Genomic DNA, 17,244 nt, shown 5'->3' with positions numbered 1-17,244 from the left:
CACACAACCAGTTCAAGTCACTTACATTTAATCTCCTTGCGTTATGAAGAGAGTCAGCATAGCTTTTATCTTGGTTTCATGGAGTCTGCAGAATTAAATACCTCAGTGCATATAGTTGCTCATTTTAGTATTATACTTTCTCCCCTATTTTCTAATTCACAGAAATTGTTTTCTCTGGCATCATAACTCTAGCTCAAGCTCTGGTAGCACATATTGCAAACCACCAATTTCAAGATTAATTATTTTATTTTTATCCTAATTTTTGTGTTATATCTGTGTCATTTAGGTTCTTTTGATTTGATTTAAAAGCCACAAAGTTGTGAAAAGAAGAACTTGAATTTTAAGGAAACACAGTTTTCCAAATAATTTCATTCTTTTCATCTTTTCTATCCGTGTTTCTCCCTATGAGGTGAGAAAGGTCAGGAATTCTGCAGAAGAGATATTTTGTGTTTGACCTACATTACTTAATTCAGGAGTTGGAACCTTGTTAAACAATGAGCAGACTACAAGAAGAGAACAGAGGAGACTTGTGCTTAAGTTGCATGCTATAAATGCTGCAGAGACTTTGTTGTATGCCTGTCTCTTCTGCAGAAAATGGGCACTCTGACACATGTCCACACTTGTATTCCTCATTATCTGCATTCCCAGGGACCTCAGGTCTGATTACTAGATTACTGAATAACCCACGCTTCAACTTACGCCAGCTAAAGGAGTGAATTATTAATATATTTATTTAGAGAGCATTTCTGGACTAGATTAATGAAGAGGCATCTATTTGACCTCCTTGCTTTGTTGCTCTGGTCCTCTGCTCTCCTTCACATGTGATGACTTGGTAAAAAAAGATGTTTCAGTCTTTTCCTTGTTATCTGTCATTCACTTGTCTCTCCCATTCAGCACCAGACATGAATTTTCTCTGAGCTTTTGTTTGCTACTAGAGTACTTGTAGAACCCCTTCTTTTTACCCTTGATGTTCTTCACTTGCTTCAGCTCCAGCTGGACTTTGACTTTCTGAGGTGACCTAACCTTTGTTCTAACACGCTGCTTTTAAAGCCTCCCTTGTATCCTGTCCTTGACTCTATTCTCCCATTTTGCATTTTTGTTCATTAAGAAACTCCCTGTTTAGCCAGTCTGAACCTATAAAAAATTTTGTGGTCATCAGTACAATAAGATGCTTTTCCTGAACACTCAATAAATTTTATGTAAAAATCAAGTGGCTCTCCTGGACACCTTTCCACTGATGGCAGTTCTTCAGGAGATTCTGCCCAGTAATTCCTTATAGAAGCTGAAGTTTGCTCCCTGAAGTCCTGGGTCCTATCTCTGATGTTTGTCTTCCTACCAGCCATTTCAGTCCTAACTGTAATCATCTCGTGCTTGATACAGCTCAGAGTGTCTTTTCTGATCAGATTTGTCACCAGTACTTTACTGTTGGTGAACAGCAGCTCAAGTAGACTGAAGTCCTGTCCTTACCTAATTTGCCTCTCCAGCAGCTGCACTAGGAAATTGCCACCAACATAGTCTAGAAACCTCTTGGAACATGTATGCAGTCTGGATGTCTGGATAGTTGAAGTCTGCCATGTGGATGAGGACCTGTGATCAGAAGACTTTTCACAGAATCGCAGAATCAATTAGATTGGAAAAGACCTCTGAGATCATCCAGTCCAACCTATGAACTTTTGCTCGTTTTTGTACAGAGTTGTCCTCTTTATCTTCTTCATGCTCTTCGATATGTGGTTGGTAGCAAACTCCTACCATAACATCATGATATGGAATGTTACTCTTCTCCCTCTCCACCCCCTTCCTTCTGAAACCAGTTGTAACCATCACTGATTGTGCCTCAGCCGTGAGCCCTGTCCCACTATTTCTCTGTGATTCCAGGCAGGTTCACAGCCTTGGGATTCCCTTTGAACCCCAGTTCTCCTTGCTTGTTGTCCAGGCTGTGTAAGTTAGTGTACAGGCACTGGAGGGAAACTTCTGGACATCCTCTTCTCTGAGGAGGAATGTAGAAATCACATGTGGCCTTCTCATGTTTTGAGCCACTGTAGTGATGAGCACCAGAAAATAAGGGAAAAGAAGTAGTTAACCATTCAGTACACAGTTTGTGAACTTGAAAAAGGAAGATAATGCATACTGTGTGACCAAACAGCATAGGAATGTAGTCACTTCCTTTTTTTTCTGAGCATTTTTCATGAAGTGTAGGGATCCTGTGAAGGGAAAACCAGTGTGTGATCAAGTGAATGCCTGAATACTGCATTAATACTGCAGACATGCATTATGTGTGTGTATGCACATGCATATATACACATAGAGTTCTTTTCTGTTAAACATATACAACCCTTAAAAAATAGCTATTCTTTTTACTTAATAGCCATTCAAACTTTTAACCTTGCTGACAGTCGTACATGTTTGAATATTCCAAGGTAAGTTTTGTATTGCTCTGTTCCTGCAAGGAACCTTTCCAACTCTACCAAAATACCCAAGCTACTGTTTCCAATTTTGTGATTAAATATTTTCTACATGTCAAAAAGTGTCTTGTTTAGAATCACAACAGAGATAACAGAGTTGTAAAGCAAATGTCATTGTAAATGCATTGTAAACAGTTAAGAGAATTCTTTAGAAATATGGGTGGACCTGAATCCCAGAAGTTAAAACCAGAACTCTTACATTTGTATATTTTTAAAAATACTAAGTTTAAAATACTGTTTGTTTTTGGATAAAAATATTCCCATATGCTTGTTCTGTTTGTTTGTAAAGTCTGTTTCATCGTAGCATTTTTTTACTGGCAAATTTAATATTTTTAATTCAAAACAACAGTAAGGTATATCCTGAAAAATATGTTTAAAATACATATATTTTAAAAGTGGATAGATATATACATAAAACACATTAGAAAAATTTTAGATATTTTTGTGTTTTAAACATATTTTAACTATCATTACCTGTGTATGTATATAATTACATGCATATAGTATATATATTTCATAATTAGCAAGGCTGAGACCTTTCATCTCTTAAGTAGAATATAGGATTTGTAAGTGTTTATTTTGTTTCATATGTAGTTTAATGCACCATGAAATTGTTCTAGCAGTTATATCTAATCCCAGAAACTCTGGAGAGTAAAAAATTATCCCAATAATGTTCTATATTTTATTACATTTTTTGCTGATGCAAATACAAATACTAACATTTAAACTTTGGGATTTGTTTTTCAAAGAACTTACTGAAGTTAGATCCAGCAGATAGATATTTGACAGAACAATGTTTGAACCATCCTTCGTTTCAAACCCAAAGACTCTTGGATCGCTGTGGAAGTTCCCCTTCACGGTCAGCTAAGAGAAAACCTTACCATGCAGACAGCAACACATTATCGAACAGGTAAATGTAGTCTTGTCACTGTTCTCACTGACGTGCTCTGCCAATGAGTGAGTTGTTGTCATGCTTACATGCAACATCATCTACAAGAAAAGTAGTTGTGTGACCATTTAGACACATTGAGACATACATACCGTTCCATGTGCCTCACAACAAAGGAGGTAGACAGAGTTTTAATGTACTGCAGCTGCTCAAGCTGAAATCTTTGCTAACTTTCTGTGTTGAACCCATTTCTGCATATGACAAAAAAAAAAAAAAAGAAGTTGGCTTGCTAACCTTAAAAAAATGTTAGCCTTTTTCTTGGAGAACAATAGGAATTTTGTGGTTTGGAAGATGCCCGAGATTCCAAAGGAATGCTCTTTTCCTTGGAAAGCTAGCATTGCTGTATATGCACAAATCTGTCCAAGATTTAAAAGTTCAAAACTCACACAGATTTTTAGCAGCTAAATGTCCTGAAAGTTGTGTGCATTGATCATGCTCTGAATGGGAGATGAACAGAATTTTGTCTGCAGTTGCAGTTATGGATCAAGTCTAGTCTATTCGAACTCAAAGCTGGACATGTTTGCTCAGTGGCTGCCTTGTAGGACCCACACAGCTTGAAAGAAGCCACTCTATTTTAATACCCCAGTGAACCAGGTTTACTGGTGGATAAAATACTTCCGTACAAAAAGCCTCATGGTATTCCGTTGACAAAAGCTTTCCTAAAGGTCACCCTCTGAAATATGCAGAATGTTAGTGGCTTTTAATCCTGGCCATGTTTTCCTTTAGCTGTTCCTGTGAAATTCAAAAAATTGCTCCTCATTTTAGGATTTGGGGTGATGACATTTATAATTTATACTTTTTCAGAGATAGACTTCAAAAAGTTTTAGCTGCCCTTCCAGATATTTAGGATAGAAGTTTTACCATTAGACATGTGGCATCAGAAAGAAAAACCTAGATCTGTGGGAAACTTGTTGTCTAAAAGGCTTGCCTAGCTGCATGATTTAAAAATACTAGGTTCCTTATATCTCTAAAGTTTTAGAAAATACACTTCCTGCTAACTAAAAAGTATTTTAAACTGGCATTAAAATTGCTAATGCTTTAGAAACTGTAATAGAATGCTTAATTAGATCACTGAAAGTGGTTGGCACAAAAATCCTAGATATAAAAATGGCTAGCCTTATCCAATTATAATTATCAAAAGGATCAACAAAGGTACAGTGAGCTCTCACTTCAACCCTCAGTAATATATCTGAACTACATTATCGTAGATTTGCTACAGAAATAAGTTAATTGCTCAGGTCCGTCAAAGCAAACAAGTCCAGCTGCAGCACTGCTCAGTCATGGCTAGTTTGCAGTGCCAGCATAAGTCCAGAAGAATACCAGAAAACCTGAGATAATAAATCCTGCTCAAATTAATTCAGGCTGAGCGTTTGCAGAATCAACTCATATCACAGTCCTGTAATCCCAAAACCAGAAGAGCTGGAAAGTAGAGGTTAAGGACATCACCAAGTAGCTCTGCACCAAGTCAGTCTGGTTTCAGAGCATTTCAGGTGCAGCTTTGGGGATGAGTTAGTGTGCCAAGAACTGGGATAGTGCCAAGTTCCACAAAAGTTGGGGTTCCTTAGGTAGGTTTTGGGTTTGGTGTTACAGAGTTTGCTCTGCTCTGAGTGAGCTCAGGCTCACTCCATCTCTATGTCTTTACCAGCAGAATAACTTCTTTCCCTCTCCTTTCCCCTTCCCGCCCCCTCCAAATCAGGAATACATTAGATAGCCTGGAGCATTGATTGTATCAGGATTTTTTGACAGTGATGACATACTTTATTGTTCTCCCTTCCTTTGATATGCCAGGTGTACTTTAGATTCTTTTTAGGTGGATATACAGCTAATTTTCATAACGTAGTGCTTAGCCTAGTGATATGCACATATAGTACTTACATATATGCATTAATGTGTAAATATATGTTGGAATTTCTATGATTAGATCTGATATCTTCATTTTTTTTGTCAGCAAAATCCATTAACCAAAGCTGAGTTAGTCCATCAGAATATAACCAGAAACAACAATATACTAACACTTGCAGATTTTAGTGGAGCTTCTGATGCCTCAGTTGGCAGTATTTGATCTTACTGCAGTTAAATTTTGTGGGTTTAAATGGCAACTGAAATGAGTGTAGTTTTTTGAAGTTATTAATACATGAATATGTAATCTGGTATATTAATGCTTCTTTATGCATTTTAATATAGAAATCAAGCCAGCAAAAGTTCTGCTTTGCAGTCACACCACAGATCAAACAGCAAGGATATGCAGACACTAGGGGCTGGCGGGCCAAGAGAAGAGGGTCTTCCAGCAAATGAAAGCTTTTTAAATGGAAACCTTCCTGGACCTGCAATTAGTCCAATGCATGCAAAAAAACCAAGCAACACACCTGGATCTGGCAACAAGGATATAGCCAATAATAACATGCCACACCTTCTCAGCCCAAAGGACACAAAGGGAAAAACAGAATTTGATTTTAATGTGGACACCAAAAGTTCTGACAGTTCGGGTACAAAGTACCTGAAGTCCAACACCAGATCTCAACAGAACCGACACTCATTTATGGAAACCTCTCAAAGCAAAACTGGGACGCTGCAGCCCGGCGACAAGCACAGCCGCCACAGCTACATCGACACTATCCCACAGTCTTCTAAGAGTCCTTCCTATCGGACAAAGTCAAAGAGCCATGGAGTTCTGACAGACTCTAAATCCGTGGGCAACCTTTCTGAGGCCAGGGCCCAAGCTGCAGAACCAAACACCAGTAGGTATTTTCCATCCAGCTGTATGGACTTGAACTCTCCTACCAGTCCAAGTGCTCCCCGACACGCTGATAACAGAACTTTGCTCAGTCCGTCTGGGAGGAATAACCGCAGTGAGGGCACCCTGGACACCCGAAGACCACCAACAAGACACTCCAAAACAATGGAGGAGTTAAAACTGCCAGATCACATGGATGGAAGCCATTCCCACTCTCTATCTGCTCCACATGAATCTTTTTCCTATGGTCTAGGTTATACCAGTCCTTTTTCTTCACAGCAGCGCCCTCATAGACACTCTATGTATGTGAGCCGGGACAGAGTGAGGTCAAAGGGCTCAGAGGGTGGCTTAAGCATAGGGCAAGGGATGGCAGCCAGAGCAAACAGCCTGCAACTGTTATCTCCACAGGTGCAGCATAAGTCACTCACAAGATCTGTTGGCTCATCACGAGAAGACTGTACGGAAGATTCTAATAGGGTTAGTCCAAAATATTGCCTCTTATGGGAAAGCTTATCTTTCTCTTTTTACTTCATGTGTGGAGAGTGTCCTGTTTTCAGTCTTCTTTTTGTTTGTTTGCAGTTATTTACTTATTTGTCTTGTTGTAAGGCAAGGAATGTTGGGGTTTTTTCAGAAGAATATTTCAAGGTACTTTTAAAAAATGGACTATGAATACCATTATACTAAAGTACCAAAATGTGAGAACAGAAAAAAAATGTCTCTGAAATTAAAATCTCATTAGTAGTTCTTAGACTTCGGTTACATTGTAACATTTTTATCATATCATTTTGCTTAATTAACTCTCTCATTTGTGTTTTTATTTAGCTTTTCCCGTATGTATTTCTGTTATGAATGCTAATGTCAATTTTTGAAATGAGTGTTTCGTTTACTTATAGCAGGACATTACTGATGAAATGCCATAGTAATATCAAAGCTTGCAATATTTCTTTAGATGAGTATGATACATAGCTGGGGTACTCTAGAGATTTTTGTGTTGTAGAGGCCACTGGTAATTGACTCCTTGCAGTTCCACTAGATACCTGATTGTGTTTTTCTGTGAGCGTTAATGAGGGAGTAGATGAAGGGCTAGTTCTGGTATTGATTTACATTCCTTACACAACACTTCTGAATTATCTGATGTGTTACAGATCAGCTGTATAAAGATGACTGCATTTGTCCTCAAATCTTTAAACTCCTGTAGTAACAAAACGGTGCAGAGACAAGTATAAAAAAGAGTGTTTCTCTGTACCTGCACCTGTGATAAACTAAAGACAATGGAGAGAACATTTAGTTCAGATTTGTTGACAAATTGAAGGAAGTCAGAGTGCTGCAAGTATTATGTAAGGTCCAAGTGTTATGGTTTACTCTGAGAAACTAAAATACTCTGTCTACCTTGTTCATCTAAGAAATATGTGTAGTTTGCTTAATAGTGGTCTACAAGCACCATAAAAAAGAGTTTTCAGGTAGTGGTTGCCTCTTCAGTCCAGAAGAGAAAAAAAGACTTAATACGTTTTGTCATACTTACCACATGTCCTCCATTCAGGATTATATGTATTTACACATCAGAAAATATCAAAGTAGGAGAAATGCAATGGATTAATAATAAGAAAAAAAAAAAGGCTACCTAAAAGGAATTACAGCAGCTCCATTTCAAAACCATTTTTTTTCTTTGTGTACTTATTTTTCTTTCTCATTTCAGTCAAGTTAAAATGTTACTTATTCAGGATATTACTGTCGAAGGGCAATAATATAAACATTTCAGCTTTTGATTGTAAAAGCTCATGCTACCTTTTATTCTTCAGTGCATTAGGATCTTTTTCTGCATTATGCAGCAGTCAGTAATTTGAAGTAATTTTGATTTTACTTTCTGTTATTTAGAGGCTGATTGTTTTTTGAATGAATGATCAGATCATTCTTTGTCTTTTGAAAATTGTTTGACAAATTTTTATTTTAATTAGAAAAATTGATGTGTATCTTAGTGCTTAAGGTTTTGTTGATTTTCATTTGCTTTGGAAATTTTGGAAAGCCTATTTATTTGTAAATTTGCCTTTATCTGTTATGGTCAATATTTTTTAAACTTATGCCTTCATTTAATGCTTTTAAATACGTATTTCAACCATTAGAAGTGTGAAAGGAAAATGACTTTTCTGAAATGGATGCCAACTCTGTAAATTCACAAAGCTGTTTTTTGTTTGTTTATACTGCTTTCAGTAACAAATCAGAATTAAATTGTCAGTCTTCCTATGCCTCTTAAAGGCATTTTCACAAAGTCATTCTTTGGCTCCTTCCTATCTTCACTTTTCCCCACCCCTCTTCTGTATTTTACATTAGGAATCAGAAAATTTCACACCCCTCAGGATTAGTGATCTAAAAAAATCATTAATAACACAAATGTTCTCAAACATTGCTTATTGTTTTCCTTTTTTCTCACTTCCATGTTTCTAATTTCTCACTGATTTTCTCTTTAGCTCTACCAAGTCTTTTTAAAGAAAAACATTCTTTGTTTGTCAGGTTTTAAATCTTATTTAAAAAAAAGAATCAACAAAAAACTTGCACTCAGTATTAGTTTTAGGGCTTTTCAAGTCTCAGTTCAACACTTTTGTTGTAAGAGTTCTTTTTACTTTTAAATTAAATGTGCATGAAAAGGGTTTAAGAAGAAAATCAAGTACAGGTTGCTATTACTGTCTCATATTTGAAATTTAACTGCTGACAAAGAAGAGGTACCTAATACAAGTAGCAATCAAATGCTTCAGCCTCTGTTAAATTTTAGAAGAATCCAACTGTGATTTGAAGCATTCTTGTAGCTTCAGTTCTGGTCTTGGCACGTATTCAATGTTTGTTTAATCTGTGAGAGTGAGACCAGATCATCATCAACAAAAGGCAAAGTAGATTTTGCAAATCACTCATGCAGTGAATTGAAATCCCAGTTCTTAATTCTGGTTGGGGTTTTTTATGGTTTTGATTTTTAATCTTTATCCTTCTTGGACATTTTGGATTTCAATTCATATGGGGATTTTAGTAGTTCCCTGTGGGACCTTGTAGAGGGCATTGAATTTTGTCTGGTCAGTCCATACTGCAGGACAAAATTGCAGCACCTGATTAATTTAAGAGAGGGGTTAAGCCATACTGGGTGGCAAATTATGTGCATATGGATGTTTCTAAGGGCGCACTTAAACTTTTGTTTGAAGTACTTCCAGGAAGTACTGTATTCAGAAAAACAGAATTAATTAAAAGTAATTATATTCCGTTTGCTCTCCTGTCTGACTAAACTATTCGCCTATGGATTTCTTAGTTCAGAGACTTCCTCGTATTTTGCATACAGTAGATTTTATGACTGTTGGTACCTCTAGGTACTGCTGTTTAATAGCTGATAAGGGATGATAGTGCTTTGGTATTGCAATTATCACAAATTATATGCATTTCCTGTTTGCTTTTTAAATTTGCCAGTAGCAGAGTGACATCAGAAATTAATTTAACAAGGCCTGCCTTAAAAGACTCTTCCAGAGACATTACAGCTGTATTGCATTCCCAGTAAAAATCTGAGGGTTTGAATCAGGCTCAAATTTTTAAAATGGTAACTTAGAGGCAAAATTCTGTTAATGCCATTTTTGTCATTTTGGAAAAGCAAAACCAACTAATTATTGACTACATAGTCTGTGATTTGATACTGACAGTTATTAATAACATGAAAGGAAAATTTTGTGGTCAAGTTTGGAGTTCTGTTGCTTATGTATGTTGGTTAAAAGCTGCAAATCAGGTTATAGTCTTTAATTTTAAATAGTTTGTTGTTCTTTTACTTAGGGTGGAGCATATCATGATCCACACACAGAAGATGGAGCATCTACTAAAGAAAATAGAATTCTGTATAATGACCCTGTTCCGAGAAGAGTTGGCAGCTTTTACAGAGGTAATTTTATCGTGGATCTTTCAAATTTAATCAAGAATTTTAGTATGGAATATAAATTAAGTAGTAGAAAGGGATACAGAGTATTAACATGAACAACTACAAGCAAAAGCACATCTACATAATCCAGTTCAGAATAAATATTAAAACAGGGTTATGTATGTGCATATATATATATATACATGCGTACATGAATGTGTGTCTGTATACACACTCACAAAAATAGATACTGTTCTATTGTGGCACACAAAAGATGGCAATTTCTGAGCAGCTGCTTCATGACTAAACCTGGGTAATTGTTTCAAAAAAGATAATAAGAAGCTAATTACTGTCCTGCAAGCATTAGGAGACTTGTGGGACTCCCCTGAACCTAAAGAAGGCCCAATCAGCTGAAATGCGATTATGAGTCACCTAATAACCTTAAGAAGAGTCACAAATCTCCCTCTGATCCTCCTCAGGTTGACCAGTTGGCTGATGACCTGATTTAGACATGTTAAAATCTGTGACAATCCTTTCAGGTGTCCCATTGCAATATTAAAACCTGTAAGCAATATTGGTTTGAGCAATGTTTTTGAGTGTAAGGTTTTGTCACACATGCATCAGAGAATCTTTAAGAATCCTCAATCCTGAATCACTTTTATTAATCCTTATAACACTCCTAAAATTGGACATGGATTATCCTTCTTTTTTTTATACATTGTGAAACAAAAGTTCCAAAAAAGAATGACTTTCCATAAGTCATGTGCTAAGGAAACTCTAGGTCTGGGGATTATTTAATTCCTTTTTATAAACTGGAGGTTTTTTCCTCTTTAACTAGATCTATCAAGCAAATATATTTTAGACGGACTTAATTATTGCTTTGGGAAAATGGGACTATATTTAAATAATAGTTTGATGATATTACATGCAAAACCAGTGATAATAATATGTACAAGTAACTGTGAAAAAAGTAAATTCATATTTATGTAATTCTTAAGTAGTGACTTAATACAAAGGTTATTAGCATGTACTTTAGTACTACAGCTTGAATAAAAACTTACAGATTCAGTTTTGATAGACAGTGTGATGTGATGCTGCATCAATGCTGCAACTAGTGTCTGATCAATTTTTAATCAAATGCAGGTGTTTCTGGTGGTACTGATAATTCTAATAAATTTATGTGCTGGGTATGTACAGTGTATTTTCAAAATCACAGTATGTCTGTTTGAAAAATACATATCTGATAATAATATCTGATTTTGACACTTTAATTTTTAGTCCATTGTCTCTTATTGTTAGTTACCTTAAAATCCAAAGTAATTTTTTTCAGGATGGTCTCATTTTACAACTAATATTACCTTGCAACTATCACAGAATGACAGCTTTTTTTTCAATTGTACCCAAAGTGCTAGTGTGTCTTCATGCTCTTGTTTCTGTAAGAGGGACACAGGAAGCAGAAAGCTGGGATTTTTGACAGAGCTCAGTGTACATTGTTTGCCATTTCTCTGTTCAGTTCCATCTCCGCGTCCAGAGAGTACGTACATAGAAAACAACGTGTCAAACAGAGCCTCTGTGTTACCAGCAGACAGCAGCACAGTGGCAAACCACTCAAAAAGACAAACCACCTTTGATACCTGGTGAGTTGTTATTTACAGAGATGTGTAGAGAATGGAAGGGAAAAAAGGGGTTTTGAACAGGAGGAAAAAAACCCCCACGCTTTTCTTAAGATTTGCAGTTGTCTGTGTGCTGAGTTGCTTCCTCCGACTATACTGGCATAGCATGGCATGTTTTCTGTCCCCTTTTGAGCAGCAAGAAATACTTCATCACACCATAACATGAGTGCATTAAAGTTAATATACTTTTGTCTTTCACAATTTTTTTCCATTATTAATCTTCAGTTAAAGATAGTACAAAGTGCTTGTGTGCATATAGTATGGGTAGCAATCTGTGGGTTCCAGGAGCATGAATTGTCATACAAATGGAAAAAATATCAAAGTGCATGTTTCCATAAATACAATAGGACTGTATTAATGAATATTTTCACCCTACAATGGGGACCACTGCCCTTTTTGTTTACGCACCACAGAAGGAAATGAATACATTCTGTGGGGAAAATGGACTAAGCAACATCTTAATGGTGTATATTGATTTTAAAAGATTAAAAGCATCACATGGCTCCATTATATAACATAAAACACTTAACTATAATTATGCTAATAAAATGACTGCATATGCATAGCTTTGCAGGACTTAAAGGGAAATACCTTAATTTTGTTTCTCTGAGAGCTGTTTGGCTCTAAAATACTCTTAATCTTCTACTTCGTTCAATCACGATAAAGCACACTGAATAAAAATAAACCAATGGAGCTTCAAAGGGTTGGTGGGAGGAATGGACTGTGTACATTTGCACGGTTCAACTGTGCTTCATACCACTCTCTGAAACACTTCTCTCTGGAAGTGCGATAAAGTCATGCTATCAAAGAACTGTTTTCAGTGGTTTGTTGACTTAATGTGTTTTCACGCGAACAACCTGTGGATTATGTGCTTAAAATAGAGAGGGGGTGGGGGGTTGGGGGATGGTGGCTAGTTGGTATTTCAGCTTGTGTTGAGGTTATATACCTGTGTCAGTAATAGAAGATGTTTACTCCAGAACCTTTGTCACCTGCTCTGATTCACTAGAGTCTGCTTCCTGTCCTTCAGTAGCTCCACCTACATCCATTTTGTGGAAGTTAGCTGAGGAAACCGGTCATTTATGTAAAAAGGTGGTACTTATATTGTGACTTATGTGGCTAAAGAAGGTATTTATTCCTACTGTTGAATCCTTTTACATATTTTGTTGTCCTTCGTACCTGGATCTTTCTATCTTGCATATAACATAAGACATGGAATCTTGTTTTGCTTTATATATTATTCAGCAATATATTGCCTTGACTGCAAAGAAACATGTAATGTTATTTTAACTCTGAACTGAAATAATAGCCTATGTTATTAGAGCTGGTTGGGAATTTCTTTTACAAAGTTGGTTTTTTTAATTTACGATGAAAAATCATCAAAACCAAAACTTTTCAAAGGAACATCCACTAACTTTTATTGTGAAGATTCTTCAGCTCCAGGATGGAATTGCCAGTCAAACCCAGAGATACTCTCAAAATAAAAAATATTTTGGAGTCAGCATTATTTTTTGGAATGTGGGGAACTTGAGTGCAGGGCTTTTGTTCTTCATTATTTAAACCAGAGGCTTGAACCAAGATCTTAGATCTAACAAGTGAATGCCCTGAACCAGAAGTTAGAGGTTATTCTGGAGCACATTGTTTGGTTCCCTCAATATATTCTCTTGAAGCTGTTTCACCTTGTTAAAATAGCGAAAGGACTACAGAGGTACTAAATATGGCCTAATGAATAAGGCCTTTCATTAACCTTGAGACAGTTAGATTTAAGTCCTTGATCCAATTAATGTACTCAAATATTTTCACAAAGTGGAACAGCTCCTTTGAGAGAAGAACCCATAGAAGAATAAACATTTCTTCTTATGAAATGGGAGGAATAGCAGTACCTGCAACACCAAGTTACTGCTATTTTGGCATATGCTTCTCTTTCTCTTTGCTTTTTCTACTCCCTATTTTCCCAAGATGTTTCCTGCCCAGCTCTACATGTTAACTCTGTTCAAGTTGTCCTGGCAATGGTCTGATCTTGTTGCAAAATTGTTCTGTGCCATAAACGCAGCTTAATCAGATTCCTGAATGGTGTAGAATCTATGTTCCTCTACTTAATTTTCTGTATAGAAGTTGTGTAAATGCTTATGAAAATGTTTAAAGCTCTAATGGAATGTGATTCTGCTTACATCAATTTTATGATGAAGTAAATATTTGATGTTTGACTGACATACATAACTGGTACATGACAATTCATGTTGAATTATGAGTGACATGTATTCCACCTAGACTTGCCACTACTGTAAAATATTGCTTCTCTCATAGTATTGCTCTGTGTTGCCTTTCTTCTGTCAAAGATTCTGTGAATGTTTGCTAGACTGAATTGTCACAGATGTTCCCTTGTCTTTGTGTGCATTTCTTCGCTCTGTCCCCACTGTCCAGCCTTTTAAAATAAAGACGTTATAAACTTGACTTTTGTCATCAGATTTTACTCTTAAATTACTAGATCATTTCTGAACTTTAGACAACTTGATTTGTAAAAAGGCAAATTTTTCATCCTTCTAGAAAATCTTTTCTTTACCAGAGTTTAATTTTCCGTAAAGGACCTTGAACTTGCTCAATTTTTTCTTTTTGATACAAGAGTAGATGTTTTATTCTCCTTCACTTGTATGAGCTTTGTCCTGAGGTGGGCAAAATCAGTAGATACAGGCAAGATACTTAATTGTGTTCTGCCAGTGTGCCAGAACATTGCCCTGAATTATATTTACCATTGTCATAGTTCCAAATATCTCTTTAGAATAAATTCCAGCATGGAGTACTCTATTTCACGTCATATTGGAAGTGTTTGCATTGATTGCTTACAAGATATTTGGGGGCTTCTGGAAAGTTTTTTTGTTTAGATCTTTCATGCCCATATAAGTGTAGTCATTCTATGACAAGCAGCTTGTAATACCTATCTGCAAAATAATAAAAAAAAGGAAATATGCATATAATATTATTATTATATATTTATATAATACATATAAACACACATAAACTCTCTTGTCATTCAAGAAAAGAGAAAAAAAAAAAAGAACATCTCACTCTTAGAAGAGTCAAAGGCTTAAAACTCTACCCATTTTTAAGTTTCAAGACTCCAAAACAACACAGTATTTTGTAAACAGGACATGACTGACTGTTAAATCATTGTCTCAGTATCAGTGTAACAATTCAGTCACACTTACTGTTCCTGAAACTAGAAGATTACCAATATCTGAGCAAGTTAGTTTAAATCTTGTTCAGCTGTGTCTGCAGTATGATTGTTGCTGCATTGTATATACTTTCCAGTCCTTTTATGGAATTTGTAAAAAAATATCAGGAAATTGCAAATTCTGAATGGTATTCTGTATATGAGATAGTAGATCTGGGGTTTATTCCAGTTAGTAAATCCTCCTTTTCCACACAAAAAATAAAAAATTGCAGCTCCAAACAAAGTTCAGATTTGATCTTTGATTTTTAAGCTTTCAGTGCAAGACTTTTAGACCAAGAAGTTTTACTGTGGACTTCAGGTTGTGGGATTGACATTCTTACCTTAAACTATCTATTTGGATTACTTCATTAGTTTCTGACATTATCTTGCCTTTGCTAAATGGTAACTCTGGAATTGCCCCTTAAGGATCTTACTTTAAGCAAAACTAAAAGCCAACGTGGAGAATTAGTTCATTTATCTTCCAAAGAAAAGTTCAGCTATTTCAATAACTTCTCCATTAGGCAAAAACCTTACTCATGTAATTATGATTGGTTCAGTAAAGGGAGCACTACGCTGGCAGTTAGAGGGTTTCCAAGCCAGGCTGCCTGAGATCAGAGTTGATGAAAAATAGCTAAAATAAGCATGACAAATTGCCTTCCAAAAAGAGCTGTCTTCAATACAATTTTCTCTATGGCAGCATGAATGCAACATGCTTCCTGTTGATTCTTTTTAGTTAATATGAAAGCGCATCAGCTTGCTTGCCACGTGCATGTTTGCTGCTACACCTCATTGTACCTGCATGAAGCTGGATACTTTCCTGCCAGGGCAATAAATAGGAGTGATAATCACAGAATTTCAATTTATACCTATGCTTTTTCCACGTGTCTCAGACCAGAATAACCAATGTGTTTCTACATTATGTGTCCTAAGCATGCAAAAGGTACACAAAGATAAAATAACAAGCCTTTGGTTTCTTCTTGTGAATGAGCTCTCTGAGTGGGGTCTCTTATCTAGGACTAGTCTCTACTTGCTAGTAAACCAGCACAGATTCTGGTGTAACTGTTTGCTTTCAAGAGCTGAAGCTTTATGCAAAATGCATACTTGCAGTATGTTGTAAAAGTTTGGTGTTGAGTGACTCGACCATACCATACAGATTTTTTTCTGATAATCCTATTTTTTTCCTATACTGTTCACTATCTAAAAATCATGTTTTGGAATGCCTAAAATATACCAGTGTTTCATCATCGATCAAAATGTTCTGCTCTATTTTTACTTAGTACAGAATCCTGGTGTTGAAGCTTCCTGCTATAATGCTATATATGTTCACTCTCTTCACATAATGAGCATGTGTTTTGAAGCAGTTGCTTTTCAAGGTCAATGCTTTTTCAGACAACTGTACTGCAATATGAGTCATAGGAGTTAATGACATAAACCAATCAGTATGAAGCCACTGACTTTTGGGTAAGCAGCAATTGAAAATGAGCAGAGTTCTCAGCCCCTTATTTTCCTACTCTGGTCACTGTAGTCATAAAGAGGAAATGATGGTGCAGAATTTCATCTCTCTCCTTTCTGCTCAACTGCTATAGAGAGCAGTTTTCTCATCCAGGTTCAGTGGGCCAGAGAAAAGAATCACACTTGAGTGAATGTCTATCTACAAGTATGGCAAAAAATGTTCCAAGCTGCACTCTGAAGATTAACTTCACCTTTTAAGATAGCATCTCCATTTTGGAATAGACTTTGGAACAGAAAAGCCATAGCAAGACATTGAAAAATTTTAAAGGACAATGTAGAGTAACCTCCTGGGAATTTGCTTATGATCTGACTCTGGTTGCTCAGCGGACAACACCGTCATTGGGTTGGTAATTTGCACTGGGGCTATGGTTTGGGATATCTTTGTAGATGTGGATGCACAGTAACTCCTTTGGGGAAAGGCTCAGAAGGTTCTTAGCCCCATTTACATGACATTCTGAGCACAAGTAGGATACTTGGAGTGCATGCTTTCCTCCAACTTTTTTAACAAATCAAGTAAAAATCATTGAGTAAATAATTCAGTAGGTGTTTTGTCTGTGTTAAGTCGGTCTCCTGAGTTCAGTGAATCCGTAAAGCTGTCAGTAGTCTTTACTCTCGGTGCTCTAAGTGACTAATACAAGAGTGCCTTACATCTGTTATGCAGTAGTACCAAATATAGGGACATGACAGCAACAGGAATCCCTGGCAATCCAGTACATTTAAAATATGTGTTATAATAATCATATTAAACTAGAGATTTTTCCTGTAGTGTTGCAATGTTCACATTGAATCTATGTTGTCATGCACCTGAAAGTGTTTCTTGAACCAG

At 36.4% G+C, this 17,244-nt stretch overlaps 1 protein-coding gene across 2 annotated transcripts in view; it reads left to right on the top strand.

Annotated features, from left to right (window-relative positions):
• CDKL5 (cyclin dependent kinase like 5) overlaps positions 1–17,244 on the top strand; it is a 127,317-nt gene that overhangs the window by 94,379 nt on the left and 15,694 nt on the right. For both annotated transcript variants that reach the window (XM_032678571.1, XM_032678572.1), the window contains exons 11-14: positions 3,212–3,372; positions 5,596–6,622; positions 9,944–10,049; positions 11,539–11,662. In XM_032678571.1, coding sequence (XP_032534462.1) covers positions 3,212–3,372; positions 5,596–6,622; positions 9,944–10,049; positions 11,539–11,662 — 1,418 coding nt within the window. The remainder of the gene's footprint in view (positions 1–3,211; positions 3,373–5,595; positions 6,623–9,943; positions 10,050–11,538; positions 11,663–17,244) is intronic.

The sequence above is a fragment of the Chiroxiphia lanceolata genome, chromosome 2 (assembly GCF_009829145.1).
Source record: "Chiroxiphia lanceolata isolate bChiLan1 chromosome 2, bChiLan1.pri, whole genome shotgun sequence".
Classification (NCBI taxonomy): Eukaryota; Metazoa; Chordata; class Aves; order Passeriformes; family Pipridae; genus Chiroxiphia; species Chiroxiphia lanceolata.
This window is presented reverse-complemented; position numbering and strand designations above follow the sequence as displayed.